The sequence below is a fragment of the Leguminivora glycinivorella genome, chromosome 5 (genome assembly GCF_023078275.1).
Source record: "Leguminivora glycinivorella isolate SPB_JAAS2020 chromosome 5, LegGlyc_1.1, whole genome shotgun sequence".
Classification (NCBI taxonomy): domain Eukaryota; kingdom Metazoa; phylum Arthropoda; class Insecta; order Lepidoptera; family Tortricidae; genus Leguminivora; species Leguminivora glycinivorella.
In genome coordinates this window covers 23,463,287-23,481,152 of record NC_062975.1, presented here as the reverse complement: position 1 = coordinate 23,481,152, position 17,866 = coordinate 23,463,287, and the positions used below count along the sequence as shown (strand labels likewise).

Genomic DNA, 17,866 nt, shown 5'->3' with positions numbered 1-17,866 from the left:
AATTCATTTGTAAATTACAGCGGAAGAAGAAAAGCAGACTAAATAAAACAATATTGTAGGTTTAAAATTAAAATATAATTATAATTCTTTGTTCCCAGTAATTTTTGTAGAAAAATTGTTGCTCAGGATTTCTGACAGCATTTAGAATTAAGGCAAACATTAATAAGGAGTTTAAAGAGATCTTAAGAAAAGTACAAAATAACCTATTTAAATAGGTTCAGATTCAATATAAATTTGTTCATGCGAGTAAATCAAATGACCAAATTTTTCCCATTAAACGTAATGGTTTGGCAAGTGTTTACTGTGAAATTATTATTTTCCGTTTTTACTTCTTTCCTAGTACTTTTTATATGTACATGCAATGTATAGGTATAATATTACATTTAGAAGTCAGCTAAAATTGAAGAAAAAAAAACATTAAAAAGTTATGCCATCAGTGCCGTATTCAAAAGGTTGTTAGTCCTGAATATTCACTAGTCTCTGGTATCATTAATATTCTTAAACGAATAATCATGAATTATGGATAACTGCTGGATCGCTAATTACTCAAAGGGTGCTTCCAAGTTGAGGTTTACGTCACGTGTTATGAAACAGAATAATTTTGTTACGTGTAATTATGCGCGTACTCTGTGAGTTTGTTCATAATGTTTGATATAAATAGGTTAATCTGGGACAACTTTAACTGACGTCAAAAGTTAATACACTATGTAACCCGAAATACTCTTCCCATGCAGCTCTGAGGTAAAAAGAAAATAAAATATGTTACGTTATAATTAAAGTAAATTTCGCCAAAAACTTTTTATTGTTTTTTTTTTTATTTATTTTCAATTTAGACGTAAATATTAATATTAAACCTGGCATAAAATGGTTTTTTCATCTTTAATAAAAGAACATAAATGATTTACACCCTTGGTTAAGTTGTCCCCAATGCAAAATGTGTTTAAGTGTTATGACCTAATTCGTTGGAATGCGGTCAAAAATTAAGCCACGCTGTATAAATTCAGTTCCACAGTTTTTGTCATAAGGCTTTATAAACTGCAAATCGTTTTTGCTCTTTGTGACGTCAAGACCAATTAAGTTGGGCGTGTGTGGACGACATGTACAAATGACCTTTACCACTGTAATAGTAAAAACAAAGACATATACATGTATAACTCATCAAATAGACATACAAATTAAACGGTCTCTCAAAAGATGAAACAGATAACAAAAATATAAAAGTAGGTTTTCTAGGAACTATTAATAAAAGTTCTAATAGAAGAGGTAATTTATCTTTAACTGAAAAATAGCATACTTCTACCACAAAATAAGTAACATACCTACTTCTACCCACTTTGTAAATATGTAGTTAATATTTTGTTATGATAATTTATTTATCACTGCCTGCACGTTAGTTGTAAGATATATTGAAACAATTATTGTGTTCTCAAGTAAGCGAATTTATGTAAATTATTTTTGAGAATAAAGTTCTTAAACGATAAAATATTCTGTTGTAGACTATCAAGTAGATGACGAAGTTAGCCACAGAGACAGAGAGAGAGAGATTTTGTAATAATTATAATAGTAATGATAGAAAGTATAGATGATTTTCTATTCGTCACCTTAAACTGAGGAATATCCTATCGGAGAATATGAAGTAAGTAGATGACGAGGTTGGCCGCGGAGTTGAGTGGCGAAAAACTTTGGATGATAACGGTGCAGCTATGAACAGATATAATAGTAATGATACTATTATTGAAAAACAAGACAAGTATAGAAAAAACTTACCTTAAACTGAGGAATATCCTGTTGGAGAATATGAAGTAGATGACGGGGTTGGCTGCGGAGTTGAGCGGCGCCAGACTCTGGATGAGCGACGCGATGGCCACGTTGGCCTGCGTGTCGGGCACGTAGTCATACACTTGCAGCAGGTCAAAGATCATGTATGGAGACCAGCAGAGCACGAACACTGAGGAAATATTCTTAGATTAGTTATTAACAAAGACGACCGGTCTGGCTCAGTCGGTTTTTTTTTTTTTTTTTATTGAAAAAAAAAAAAACAACTTAAACTAATTTTGTACATGAATTAACTTGCCAAACTGTTACGTTTAATGGCAAGATGCGCTCATTTTTTAAACAATCTTAAATTGTATATCTTAACCTATTTACATAATTACATACATACTATAGGAACTTACGTGTAGGCTAAATCAATTAAATAATGATAAGGTAGGTACTCACTCCTCGATAACTCGGTAGTGACCCTGCCTGCTAAGCCGCGGTCCTGGGTTCGAATCCCGGTAAGGGCATTTATTTGTGTGATGAGCACTGATATTTGTTCCTGAGTCATGGATGTTTTCTATGTATATAAGTATGTATTTATCTATTTAAGTATGTATATCGTCGCTTAGCACCCATAGTACAAGCTTTGCTTAGTTTGGGGCTAAGTTGATCTGTGTAAGGTGTCCCCAATATTTATTTATTTATTTATTTTATTTATTTATTTATATATAACTCCGTAGAGACAAACTGGCGCTTCCGCGCTTTCTATGAAACCATATTTCTGTATATTGTGATATTATTTTCTTCACGATTGCTCGATACAACTACTCGACTAAGATTCAGTAATGTTATATTGATAATAATCGTGATACTTTAGCAATAGCAATACATCCCGTCCCATCCAAGTTTAACGTGAAATATTAACTATAAGTTCTATGAGGCATGAAAGGTGCACAAACTATGAAGGTTTTCAAGTTTAGAGTCATAACTGTCAAAAGTTAACAATTTATTGTTACTAAATGCATTTTGAGATGAGCCTGTTTGTGTTTGCCGATGAAGTTTGTTTTTAACTCGAATCAAAAAACAGTAGGGTTAAGATATTCGGCTTTTAAGTATTAGAATAGCGTAAATGTTACGGATATTGTACCTACCTATGTATTTTTGATCATAGTAAGCAACAGTTTGTAAAAGTGATGGGGAAGTAACGAATGACGAGACAGGTGACAAAAACCGGCCAAGAGCGTGTCGGGCCACGCTCAGTGTAGGGTTCCGTAGTTTTCCGTATTTTTCTCAAAAACTACTGAACCTATCAAGTTCAAAACAATTTTCCTAGAAAATCTTTATAAAGTTCTACATTATTTGTGATTTTTTTCATATTTTTTATGGTTCAAAAGTTAGAGGGGGGGGACGCACTTTTTTTTCCTTTAGGAGCGATTATTTCCGAAAATATTAATATTATCAAAAAACGATCTCAGTAAACCCTTATTCATTTTTAAATACCTATCCAACAATATATCACACGTTGGGGTTAGAATGAAAAAAAAAATCAGCCCCCACTTTACATGTAGGGGGGTACCTCATAAAAACATTTTTTCCATTTTTTATTTTTGTACTTTGTTGGCGTGATTGACATACATATTAATACCAAATTTCAGCTTTCTAGTAGTGCTTACGGTTACTGACATTATCCGCGGACGGACGGACGGACGGACGGACGGACGGACGGACGGACGGACGGACGGACGGACGGACAGACAGACAGACATGGCGAAACTATAAGGGTTCCTAGTTGACTACGGAACCCTAAAAATGAGACTATGTTTCCGCTGCAAGAAAGTTTACTTGACAACGCATGTATTTTTATAATAAAACATTGCATGCATTATTATTTTTCCATCTAACAGCAAAATATATTAAGTACGTCGATATTTCCATGAGTCAAGTCCCGAAACCATAAAAATCATAATAAATGACCCTTCGACATTATTTTTCTCGTAAATATATTGTTATGTTCGCCATCTTAGATTTCTCTCAGCAATTACACTAACCACTATTTGGACGAACGAAAATACCAACTGAGCTAGAATACTAAATGGGAAACCATAAATTACCTGGACAAGACACCCATTTAGTTTTTCGGACGTTTCATTTATTACATGACATTAGTAGGTATAGGTACGTACACAGAGGATTGGGTATATGGAGAATTAATTATTATCAAAGTAAAATGTGTAGTTGGGCCATTTTTTTTTTAAGTTTTTTTTTGCGTTGTATGAGGTTTCCAATCAGAATCGCGAGCTCTTTTAATCTTAATAGGAGAAAAAAAGTGTCCTAAGGTTTTCCCATTCCGTTACCATTTTCCATACATTTTGTACGCCGGTAACGAAATGGAAAGAATTCGAATCGAAATCTTGGGACATTTTTTTGAGTATGAATCCACTACCCATGTTACAAAAAAAAATGGCCACTTTGAAAAAAAAAATGGCCTAGTTACAGCAATACAGGATTAAAATTGTTAAAATTCAGTCCTGTTCTGACCATTGGGCCTATATTCTTAACTTGGTATGTGTTAAAATTGTGTAATATTAATAATAGCGCTATCACATTTTTCTTATTGGTTCTAAGATACGTTTTTTCTTAGACTTCATCTGTCTGATACGGAGTTATACCGGGTGAAACATTACGATGTACTATCCCTGAAATAGGAGTTAGTCACACCTCGGACACTAGCGATCAAATATATGAAAGAGGCGCGTTCCTAGCACACATTCTAAGCTCGTGTAGGTGAACGCGTACCATGCTTGTATGAGTGAAATATGACAGGTCGACTGTTCGCGTTTTTGACAGGCGGTAACTGTGAGGTAACCGAGAGGGGGTGGGCGGCGCTTTTAGGGGGGAGCGGGAGTGGCCATACTGTACGATAGTACTCTTTATTATACAGGGTTGCGTTGGCTTTTGTAAACGTGTGTTTAAGATATATTAATATGGTTCTTAATAAAACTCTAAAATCTACAAAAAGGGAATACATCAATCAAACTATTGTTGCATATATTTTATTGAATATTTTTTCTTTCGTGTATCTATTTCAATTTATAACTTATATATAGTAGTGTGACTACTTGAAAAACAACAAATCAAAAAATATTCAATAAAATAATTTGATATGTTCCCTAGTTAAATTATAGATGGCAGCACCATCTCTCTCGCTCTTGCTATACCTACCGGAATCCTCTAACTCGCCCTTAGAGTTGGTCAAAAAGACGGCTAGCCTTATCAGAGATAACATACACTAAAGAAATTTCATCGGGATCACGGCGGGCGTGTGGTCTAGTGGTAATGACGTAAGCCGCGTAAGCTGAAGACCCGGGTTCGATTCTCGGCTGGGCCATCAATGGGCCTTGTCGTTTTTAGAGTTCCGTAGTCAACTAGGAACCCTTATAGTTTCGCCATGTCTGTCTATCCGTCCGTCCGTCCGTCCGCGGATAATCTCAGTAACTGTTTGCACTAGAAAGCTAAAATTTGGTACCAATATGTATATCAATCACGCCGACAAAGTGGTAAAATAAAAAGTGAAAAAAAAATGTTTTGTTAAGGTACCTATCCTCCCTACATGTAAAGTGGGGACTGATTTTTTTTTCATTCTAACCTTAACGTGTGATATATTGTTGGATAGGTATTTAAAAATGAATAAGGGTTTACTAAATTCGTTATTTGATAATATTAATATTTTCGGAAATAATCGCTCCTAAAGGAAAAAAAAGGGTGTCCCCCCCTTTAACTTTTTAACCATATGGAACCCTACACTGATCGTGGCCCGAGCCGACACGCTCTTGGCCGGTTTTTCTTTTCTGTATGATATCTATTTCAATTTATAGTCTAAAATCTCACCAAAAAGGTCGCCTCTATTTATGCAAAGCTGACAGATTTGAGCAAACCCGACGTTTTAACGCGTCTAACCTTTTATCTAAACAGTGTTTATGGCCCATCCGATAAAGTTTCATGGGACTTCCATTCAAAGTTCGGTCAACGACACCGTTATGGGACGTCTAGTACAGTCAACTTAATATATATTGCGACGGTCTTTTTATAAGCCTATTTAGTATCAAATAGTTGGGTTATTCCTCCCTTAATAAATATAAATATTATACTGGGCATTCTTACACAGATTGACTGAGCACCACGGTAAGCATACTAATATTATAAATAGGAAAGTCTGTGTGTCTGTTTGTTTGTCCGTCTTTTACGGCAAAACGGAGCGACAAATTGTCGTGATTTTTGAAGTGGAGATAGTTGAAGGGATGGAGAGTGAAATAGACTACTTTTTGTTTCTTTCCCCTATAGGGCCCCCACAAGATCCTTTCACGCCTTTCTTGAACCACCGCCTTGGCCTCTCTATCTTAATATTATTTATATTATTGCTCAGAGCGTCAATATTTTTTTGTTGAACAGGCAATGAACGGCAAACTGTCAGTGTCTGGCGACATTGTCACTATGGTGAAAGAGGCCACTGGGTCGATCCATATTTCTGAATGGATTGATTTGCATACACGTAGGTATATAACATATTTTATTACCATGGCTCGTATCCAGGGGCTTACGTTCCCCTCTTTAAAAATAAGGAAAATGCCGTAAAATCACAGTAAAGTGCAAAAGCGCCGTCAATTTTAACATAAATCAACATCTTAATAATCTAAAATTAGCAAGACCATTAATATTTTGGCAGTCCAAAATTTTAATTTTATGCAGGGTGTAATAAAGAAGACCAGCCACACATTGCACAGTGACTTTTGAAGTCAAAAATGTATGGAACCTAAGAATGAACCTAACAAAAATGTATGAAGCCATATTTTTTTCCCGATTTCAGCTTTAGTCCCATAGGTAATTAAAGTAGTTCATTATGACGTCATACTAAACGGATGTCATAAAAACATACCTAGTTTTTTTTATTGTTTTGTAAATTATTTTTAATTCCTCTGAGAAAGAGTGAAATTTTTTCAAACTTAGTTTGTCAATTTACCAATTTGCCAACGAAATAAAAATTAAAATAACTAGCAAAATCATAAACCGTATTAATTCACAATAAATAATACTCAACTCAACATTATTGCATGTCACTCGATTAATCATATGCCTAAACACCGAAATTAACTTCCATCGTGGCAGGTCGCGATAAATCTTTATTACCATTAATCTTCATGTCATTTTAAATCGTATAAAGGTATAGATAGGGATACGAGGCCGGGAATCCGTTTTCACGCCGAGGCATGTATACTGCTTTTCTCAAACATACAATGAAATAAAAAAAAATGCTCTAAAGGACAATATTTTACAAAAAAAAGTCACTTTGCAGGCCTAGGCCTAAAAAATAATATGAAATCCCTTTACAGTCCTCTCGAGTTGTTGCGCCCAAAAAGCGATACTTCCCAGCCCATTTTAGAAACGTAAAGACAATATTTCATTGCATGTTTGAGAAAATGTACTTTTTTAACCCACTCGCTGACATACATCGATAGTCGAAGGACTGCCACCGAAAAGACATACACGTATACATATGTAGTGCGAAAAGAGTTTCCTTTGTATTCTTACGGAAACGTACGAACGTGTCACGAACGTGTCACGCTATTTCAGTCAGTCTCAGTACAAGGTTTTGCCTGTCGACGTAAGTATTTGTCAGTGCATCAGATCAAACAGTGTCAGTACATCTTAATGTACATCTTGATGTACTGACACTGTTTGAACTAGCGTAATAAATACGAACGTTTTCGGAAAAATACGAAGGAAAATCTACTACATCTGTAATTATCTATTACCTACAACTATTATCAGTGACAGCAAATACACTGTCAGCGAAAGCAAAAGTGATTTTAACTTTTTGTGTCCTAATCCATCTTTTTTCAATATATTTCAGGAATGGATTAACATCTCCAAAATTCTAACACGACATTTTGCTCTTGTTTTCTTTGGCAAGTTTTAAATCAAGGAAAAACATGTCACCGCTAAAAGCTTGTCCGAAAAGTTGGCAAGAGACGGGGTTTTAGAAATATAGGAAAATTTAACATTTTTATTGACGCAAACAGACCAGGTATTTGAGAAATGGCAAGACAGTTTTAAGGACAGGACATCTGGGAAATTTTAAGTTATATCATAAATTAAATATAAAGATCATACTATCCCATACATTAAAATGCGACCGCCTATGAACGCGCTTACACTCCACCACACATAGATGGCGCCACAAAAAAATACCTTTTCTCAAACATGCAATGAAATATTGTCTTTACGTTCCTTAAAATGGGCTGGGAAGTATCGCTTTTTGGGCGCAACAACTCGAGAGGACTGTAAAGGGATTTCATATTATTTTTTAGGCCTAGGCCTGCAAAGTATTAGTAGCATTTTTTTTTTTATTTCATTGTATGTTTGAGAAAAGCACTATACATGCCTCGGCGTGAAAACGGATTCCCGGCCTCGTATCCCTATCCGGCCTCGCTCGCACGCTCGCTCGGCCGTATATACCCACTAGGCCGGAAATCCTCATTTTCCCGGCCTCTGATGTAATGTACTATGTTGCCACCGATTATTTGTAGATTGGCATTAAGTGTCAATTCCGAGCCGTAAATCTATGTCAAAAATGACACTTAACGCCATCTACAAGTATAAATGAAAGCTACAAGACATTTTTTTTGTGGCGCCATCTATGTGTGGTGGAGTGTAAGCGCGGTCTTAGGCGGTCGCATTTTAATGTAATGGGATGGTATGATCTTGTTATATTTAATTTATGGTTATATCGATAACTATATTTTTTACACTCCCGTAATTATTTTGTCTGCGGAAACGAGAATATTTGAGTTTTTATGCCTTTTTTCGCATTATTAAACATAAAATTTGCATTATATATTATATATTAGCTTTTGCCCGCGGCTTCGCTCGCGTTAAATTCGAAAATTGCGGAATTTTCCATACAAACTTTCATCCCCCATTTTGGGAAAGTGGAGGGGTTACAATGAGACAAAAGGTAGCCTATGTCACTCTCCATGCCTTCAACTACCTCCACTTAAAAAATCACGTCGATTCGTCGCTCCGTTTTGCCGTGAAAGACAGACAAACAATCAGACACACACTTTCCCATTTATAATATTAGTATGGATTATCTAAAAATAAAGCAGATATAATAAAGAAGAACTCCGAGCGAAGCTCGGCCGCCCAGGTACTTTGCACTTGTCACTTGTCACTTTACACTTACCAAAGACGATGACAAATGTCATTTTGACAGTTTTGATCTTCGCCTTGGGAATGATGCCGCGGCTGCTCGCGCGCCGGGAGTCCAAGTCATCGCTGTCTGAAAAAAAAAACATAGGTTAGGATAGTCTGTCAAGTAAATACATAAATATTTTTGGTTATTTCAGAGATCAGACATTGAACAAATACGGGTTGATCAATTTTATTAGTCTCCGAATTGTTTGCATCTCCGTTGACACTTTGTTGGAGATCAGGTGCCGTAGCCGAATGTCACTTCTGCGACGTGAAACGAAAACGAAACGCCACGAAAGGTAGTCTGGCTCTGTCGCGCCAATATGCAAGAGCGATAGAGATAGATATCTACGAGCGTTTCCTTTCGTGAGCGTTTGTGCCATTCGGCTACGTACCCAGTCTTCTGCGACCACGGCTAGTGCAACTAGGCCGAAACACCGAAAAAATGTAATAGTTATTTGTTATACAAGGGGGCAAAGTTGTATTTTAACGCCGAGTGTGGAATTGAAAAACGAGCAAGCGAAAGGATTCTGTAGTTGAACCACGATCGAAGCGAGTGGTTCTAGAATAGAATCTTGAACCTGTGAGTTTTTTAACACACGAGAAGTAAAATACATTTGCACCCGAGTGTAACACAAAACTTTTTCCCTCACTATAGCGAGGAAACTACAACGCAAAAAATGTGTTTATCACTGCTTCCAGTAGTTCCACAGGTGGTAAATCATCTTCATACTAGATTCACCTATTTTTATAAATTTTAAAGCAGTTAATTTGACTTTATTCAAGGTCAAATTACTTTACCCACTAGTGGATAAAATGCGTTTTTATTCGCTGGTATTAAAGGACAAAACACGTGTTTCCGAGCTAGTGAGGGGAAAAATAACTTATCGTTATTTTATCGCGTCCGAACTATGTGTTACTTTAAAAATGTATACAAAATGCGAGAATTTAAAAGTTACAATTTAATAAGTAAGTTTTATAGGACTTTTTGAACTTAGGAACATTGCCTTAGCGGGCATATAATGCCCCTATCCAATAGGTCAAACCGGTCGTTAAAATATACAAAAAATGTTTAGTCCCGTATTATTTGTGTAACTAAATCACCTATAATAGTTAATATTCATCGGATGGACCCAAAACTTTGATAAATATTTAAACTGGCCTTTACTCGTAATGTATCCTCAGATACCCTATCGATTTCTATCTTCTAAAGGTCCTAACATTTTAGTTTGTTTAGTGTCTCATTTTACATTTATATGGTTTTCAGTATTTCGAGGGGCGGCTGACTATCGGGGCTAAATAGCATATGATTTGCGCGAAAGTATCTCACCGCGACAAAAGTCAACGCAACCCCTACTAAGACGGTTGACAGACGGACTCGCATGCGGGGAAAACGCACCAACGTCCGAGTTTTTTACGCACTTCCGTCCGGAGCTGCGTAGCACGACGCCCCGCGTGCCTTTCGTCTCGCGTTCATTTCACATTCGAACGTTAAGGTGAGAGCAGTTCCTATTCGTCGATAAAATAGAAACAAAACTTATTCAGAACTTGCTGGCAGGTGATTCTTGCTGTTTGGTTTTTGTACAATCGAGTTATAAAACACAGAAGACACTTTAACCACTATACGAAGTATCGTGCGGGAGGCGATTAGTTATGGAAACCTTGACTCGGGGCGTATGATGACATAAGAACGGGTAATCGCGACGATAATGTCGCGCCAATCATGTGCTAGCCTTGTTGTCCGGCGAAAGTGAAATATCTGTCAGATAGAAATAAAAACTTCGATGTCCAGTGAACAGTAGGCCTAGTACATGATGGCCGCGAGAGTATGTCGCCGCGAGACAGACTACCCGTCCTTATGTCATTAATACAGTTAGAAGAAGAGGTGTCATCTATCTCGCGGCGACATACTCTCGCGGCCATCATGTGCTAGGCCTATTGATAGACATCCATCGCTAAACTCGTGTGTGTAAGGTCTGAGTGCACGCTAGGGTGGAGCGAAAAAACACTTTTCTGGAATTAGCAAACCTAATAGTTATCATTCAATGCCCCTTAGTCTATGAAACCTATGTGCAAAATTTCTGCTTTTTAAATCAACATCTTCAGCCTCCGCATTAGGTTTGAAATTTTGAAAATCTCATACAAACCTGAAAATTCAACTTCCAGATAAAAATTTTTTTTCGGCAACATTATGTTCAGTATACATTATTGATACATATTATTACAAGAAACTACCAAAAGTTGCGAAAATAGCGTTAAAAATCGCCAATTTTCAGTATTTTAGCGGCTATTTTGGCCAATGTACTGAAACTAGGCAAACTTTGGCGATTTTTGACGCTATTTTCGCAACTTTTGGTAATTTCTTGTAATAATATGTATCAATAATGTATACTGAACATAATACTGTCGAAAAATTTTTTTTATCTGAAAGTTGAATTTTCAGGTTTGTATGAGTTTTTCAAAATTTCAAACCTAATGCGGAGGCTGAAGATGTTGATTTAAAAAGCTGAAAATTTGCACAAAGGCTTCATAGACTAAGGGGCATTGATTGATAACTATTAGATTTGCTAATTCCAGAAAAGTGTTTTTTCGCTCCACCCTAGTGCACGCTCATATAATATTGGGCGTGCAGCGTGCATGTCAAACTATTGAAGCTCGTACAAGTGTCCTGAGTCGACGCTGCATAGCGTGGACGCACGCTCGCCCGCCCCGCTGCACGCCACGCCGAACGCTCCGCTCCGAATGTCCACTCAGATCCTACAGTTATATGTATGTAGGTATATCCATGAGTATGCACAAACACATAATCAAGGGTTCTATTTACACGTCAAAGCCAGAATTCAACCCTATCCCCAACTTCGGGAAAAGAGCAAACTTTGATTTTTAGCCCGCCGATGCATGACCCACATACGTAAGTGGCTTGACCGAAGCCAACTCGACACGGTTCGTGAAGAAGGGGACACATTGAAAGAACGAAAGGACGCCTGTCCGCTTTCTTAGATCAAGTTTGTCACATTTAATGTCGCGTAACTTGATCTTCGAAAATATCATGTTCGTATTAAAAATTTCGTTGTTGTGCTAAGTATATCTAGCTAGAACATTGTTTTTATCTACATTTGTTATTATCGTTCTAGAATAAATTTAAAAATCATTATCTGTCTTGAGTCTTGAACTCACGGCCTCAGGATCGATGTTCCAGTCCTCTGCCAACTGAGCCACCAAGACTTCAACCAAGTCAGCGAAATTTTCCACCATAATAGGTCAATAAAATCGATTGCAGACGTTTTTGCTTGCCAAAAAGTTAAAAACATAATTCAGCAAAAATTTAAAAATATATATATAATATATATAAACTGCCATCTGACCTTCCAACCCGAAGGGTAACTAGGCCTTATTGAGATTAGTCCAGATTCACTGAAAAGCGAAAGGCAAAATATCAAATGACATTTCGCATAATAAGTTCCGAAAAACTCATTGGTAATTCTGAAAAACTTCAAAGTCACACGCTCTTACCGTGCTCCTACCGCTAGGCCACCAGCGCTTGCTTCAATATACAAACAAAGCACGACTCTTAAGAGGATACGGTAGCGAAAATGCTAAAATGGAAAGGAGCCCCCCTTTCAACTTGGGAATTTTAGTTAAATATACAAGTGTTATTAACTAGATTTATCGAAAAAAAATTGTCCATTAAGAACAACTCAGTAAAAAGATATTTCAAAAAAATCTTTAAAATCGAGGTTCCGCTCTCGACTCTTTCCTCCTTCAAAACTTACTCAATCGGAACGAAATTTGAGAATCTGAATAACAATGAAATAATCTATGTCGGACCGTTTAGCTTTTTTGGTTAATTGTTACCAATCTTGAGTATCACACCTTTTTTTGCGCCACAATGAAAAAGGCCGGTTTTGGAAATTTTTGATTGGCTCTAGAATCTTTAAAAAGCAGAATATCAAAAAAATCAAAACGGTCCGACACAGATAAAAATAATAACAATCTGTGTTGAAAAAATCATTGCTCTACGATCAAAAACCAGGGAGGAAATAGTCGAGAGCGTTTGTATGGAGAATTGACCCCTACCGTATCGTCTTAAAAAACCCATGCTCTCATAGAAATTTTCCCCACGTCTCCACATAAAATCGCAGCTTCCTAATCTACTCATATTTCACCCGAACAGCCGTCGTCTCGAGGCACGTTTCATTTAATTTTCTCTGATTCCCGTTTTAGTTTTTCTCCCCATCAATTTCGTTGACGTTGCGAGTCGAGAGAAGTATTTTCTTTTAATATTGCGTTATGTTTGGACGGAGCGGTCAAATATTAACATTTGAGCTAAATCATGTCAGTTATACTTTGTGTAAAGCTGAAGGGGAACGAAAATCCGATTATTTTTGCGCTACGACGCACCGTTTAGGAGATTCCAAAGTTACCAGTAGACTTTATTTATTTCATACGGTTTGAGAAAAGCACTTCCAACAATGGATTTGATACGGGATCACGAACATTATAAAGTTGCGAACGTTTTGAAAACAGGCGTTTTTAGGTGCTCGTACCTGCAATAATTTAAGGTCCAATCTCAACAACTTTTATTATGGAATCACTCCCGAATTTTTTTTTAGTTTTATATATCATTTTGTTACCGTTTCATGGAAAAGAGTTTTGTTTTGTAATTTAGAGGTTGGAGTCGTAGTAAAAATTACCATTGGTCCATTTTTAAATAATCTAGCGTAAAAATATATATTTATTAAGAAATATCTCTGTAGTTTTAGTTTTTTACTCTACACTACCGAAAAATTGTGTAATTTTTCATTTGTTTTTTGTATATTGAGGTCGTGGCAAATTTTAAATATTACTACGATTATTTTTTTACAAAAAAGCCCCTACACGGTAAGTAAAGTGAGCTGCAAAAGTGCATGGTGACTTTATGAATTCATTCATTATTTCAACTAACTGTACACACTATAATGTCATATATTAAGGACTAGACATACATTATCATTTATGACATTTATATTTACGATGTCTATTTTCGTATATTGAAAGGCCACGATACAATCTGCACTCCACTATGCCAACAAATATTAGTTTTCTTCGCAAAGCTGTCAATACTAACGTCTGTGTTTGTTTTCCATTTGTCTGACATTTGAACCATGTTTGTATGCGAATAACGAATATATTTATTTGCCTTTGCATCTGTTTAATGCGATGTCTTTCATTCCTATTTCAATGCAATGAAAACCTGACTAGTTGACAACTTGTTGCATAATGAAATTAATGTTTTATTTATATGAAAATATGACGGTTATGTTAATATTTTCACACTTAACTCCGTTTACATTTGTACAATATTAACTTAAATAGATAAGTACATACATATATACATAGAAAACATCCATGACTCGGGAACAAATATCTGTGCTCATCACACAAATAAAGGCCCTTACCGGGATTCGAACCCAGGACCGCGGTTTAGCAGGCAGGGTCACTACCGACTGAGCCAAACGGTCGTCAAACAGTAAAAGTTAAGTGTGTTAATTTCGTTTTTCATTGTTTCAAATGTAAGTATTGAGCCAAAACATACAAGCCCAAAATATTATTTAAAACGTCGGTATTTTATTTTACTTCATCATCGACACGATATTAGATTTCACTGACCCATATCGTCACTACTTTGAAAAAATCTCGTATCTCACACTGCTTCTCAAAGTTAAAACGCAGTATGTCTATATGCATTGCATACATACTTATTACATTTTTCTTTTCATTGACAGAAGAAGATACAAGTATTTTCAAAGTAGTGACGATATAATTTCCCAAAATAAAATAATCACCAAACTATTCTTAAAACTCTTCCTCATTGTATGACGTGGTTGTTTTCCCGTCTTTTGTTTATGTTTTTTACCATTTTTACTGCGTACTTCATGCTTTAGTATCTGAAAACTGATTGTTGGTTATTACGGGAGTTTTACGATTCTTTGATGTTGACCGGGTAAACATAAATTAGGCTTTAAGTCAGTTGTGGATTTCATGAGAAACAATTTGGTTCACTTGCGTAAGAGTTTCATGGAAATTTATGAAACTAAAAATATTTTGTTACTAAACATAGATATATTAAACGATACTTTGTTTTGATGACGGTAGATACGTACAGCACTGTTTGCTTACCATAGCTCTTTCGATTACTTTGCTGCCGTTACGCGATGACGAAGAAACGACGCACGGCGGAAAAAGAACTAAAGCTTTTGACGACAAAGCACGAAATAAATAAACACAAGTAAAGTAATGTACTTCAGGCAATGCCTATCTTTTTGAAAACTCTCCTGTGTGCGGAGCCGAATGCATAACCGCTCACGAAACGCTCATGACAATATCTCTTTCGTAGCTATCTATCTCTATCGCTCTTGCGTATTGGCGCGACAGAGCCAGGCCCCAATGCCATTTTCCAGGCCGAATGGCATTTCTACGACGCGAAACGAAAACGAAACGCCGCGAAAGGTAGTCTGACTCTGTCGCGCCAATACGCAAGAGCGTTAGAGATAGATATCTACGAGCGTTTCGTTTCGTGAGCGTTTGTGCATTGCGTAGCCGACGCACGCTGACTACCTTTCTGCGGCGTTTTGATTTCGTTTCGCGTCGCAGAAATGCCATTCGGCTACGGGGCCTGTTCTTTGTCGTATCGTAATGACCGGTATAGTAATGATAATAATTACTAGGTAGCAAGCTGATACCATTAGGTACGGGTACGGACGATGGTAACCAGATAAAAAAAAAACCGGCCAAGAGCGTGTCGGCCCACGCTCAGTGTAGGGTTCCGTAGTTCTCCGTATTTTTCTCAAAAACTACTGAACCTATCAAGTTCAAAATAATTTTCCTAGAGAGTCTTTATAAAGTTCTACTTTCATATTTTTTAAATATATGGTTCAAAAGTTAGAGGGGGGGACGCACTTTTTCTTCCTTTAGGAGCGATTATTTCCGAAAATATTAATATTATCAAAAAACGATCTTAGTAAACCCTTATTCATTTTTAAATACCTATCCAACAATGTATGTGATACATGGGGTTAGAATGAAAAAAAATATCAGCTCCCACTTTAAATGTAGGGGGGGTCCCTAATAACACATTTTTTTCTATTTTTTATTTTTGCACTTTGTTGGCATGATTGATATACATATTGGTACCAAATTTCAGCTTTCTAGTGCTAACGGTTACTGAGCTTATCCGCGGACGGACGGACAGACAGATATGGCGAAACTATAAGGGTTCCTAGTTGACTACGGAACCCTAAAAAAGAAATTTTAACGTATTTTTTCTAGTAGCTTTTTTCCTAAGAACTCTCCTGCTCTTGCGTTATGCTCTGATGACGATTAATCCATAGCAGGCGGAGATGGTCAGGGCTGGTGCCACGAAGAGGAGACAAACACACTAGCAAGTATTCATGAAGATGCCATTTAGAATAAAAAGATAGAACAAACGAAACTAAGGTTTCTGACCAAAACAGGAAATACAGAAAACAAGTTGGTAAATTTTCTACAAGCAGTTTCTCTCTTGCCAAGAACAGGAGAGTTATCTTGCGGTAAAGTGATGACGATGAAGAATTAAAAGTAAAAGAACCTACGGAACTTAACACAGCAAAAGGGAGTGTACAGGTTTCTAATGGGTTGGCAACGCGCATGTAACACTCCTTGAGTTGCAGGCGTCCATAGGTTACGGTGACCGCTTTCCATCAAGCAGACCGTAAACCTGTTTGCCACCGACGTAGTATAAAAAAAAACAAAGGGAGCTGTTGCCCTCCTTTTATTAGCATAAGTTCTAGCTACCTTCTGTCGTAAGGTGATGACAAGATTTCTGTTATGCTTAGAAAGAGATGGAGGAAAACAGGACCTTACTTTGTCTACACGCAGTAGTTCTTTTTCCTAAAACTCTTGTGCTCTTCTGCCGTATAGTGATGACGATGACTCCGTAACAGGCGGAGATGGTTAAGGCTGGAGCCACGAAGAGGGAGACGAACACGCTGGTCATCCATATCCGCCATTGGAGCTTGCTGATGCTGGACCAGCATTGGAGGGTTCCTGGGGGAGAATTGTTTGTTTGTTTATCTGTATAGGTGTGATGAAAGTTCTGTTACATACGTACTATTTTAAAATAAAACGCAAATCCTATATTTGCGAGCCCGAGCCCGGAACCGTTTCTCTAGAAAACGCTTGATATTTTATGATTTTTACATAATTATATGTGACTGATGCATAAAGAATGGTATTAAAACACAAGTGCTGTATTATGAGACGAGCCGAAAGGCGAGGAATTCATAAGAAGGTAACAGGAGTGTTTTAATCTGCTTATTAAATGTACTTACAGATACAAAACATGCACGACTCAGGAACAAGTATCTGTGCTCAACTTCTCATTACACAAATAAATACCCTTACCGCAGCGGTTCTCAAACTTATTTTCCCATGGAACCCTTTCAGAAAGCAAAATATCTGATTAAGTACATGAAACTGTTTTTTATTTTTAACAATTGGTGACTATTTGGTTTTATGGAAGAGAGTTGAAGTTGCATATCAGGTAACCAAAATTCACACGGAGCCCCTAGAGAGGCTTTGCGGAGCCCTAGGGATCCGCGGAGCACACTTTGAGTATGGCTGCCTTACCGGGATTCAAACGAAAGGACCGCGGTTTTGCAGGCAGGATTACTAACCACTAGGCCAGAGCGGTCGTCGAAATATGAATGAATAAATATTGATAAGAGTTCCATTTTATTTTTTGTTGAATATTCCGATAGAATTAAATCACTGGAAGTTTTAATTTTATGTGCATTTATAATTTTTGAGCATGTGGTAAAATAAAAACCCCACAAAACCT

At 36.9% G+C, this 17,866-nt stretch overlaps 1 protein-coding gene across 1 annotated transcript in view; it reads right to left on the bottom strand.

The window, feature by feature from the left end:
• Window positions 1–17,866, bottom strand: part of LOC125226097 (cardioacceleratory peptide receptor-like) — a 143,279-nt gene that overhangs the window by 13,091 nt on the left and 112,322 nt on the right. The window contains exons 7-9 of the mRNA XM_048129956.1: window positions 16,891–17,073; window positions 9,002–9,097; window positions 1,768–1,948 (exon numbers count right to left, since the gene is read on the bottom strand). Of these exons, the coding sequence (XP_047985913.1) occupies window positions 1,768–1,948; window positions 9,002–9,097; window positions 16,891–17,073 (460 nt within the window). The remainder of the gene's footprint in view (window positions 1–1,767; window positions 1,949–9,001; window positions 9,098–16,890; window positions 17,074–17,866) is intronic.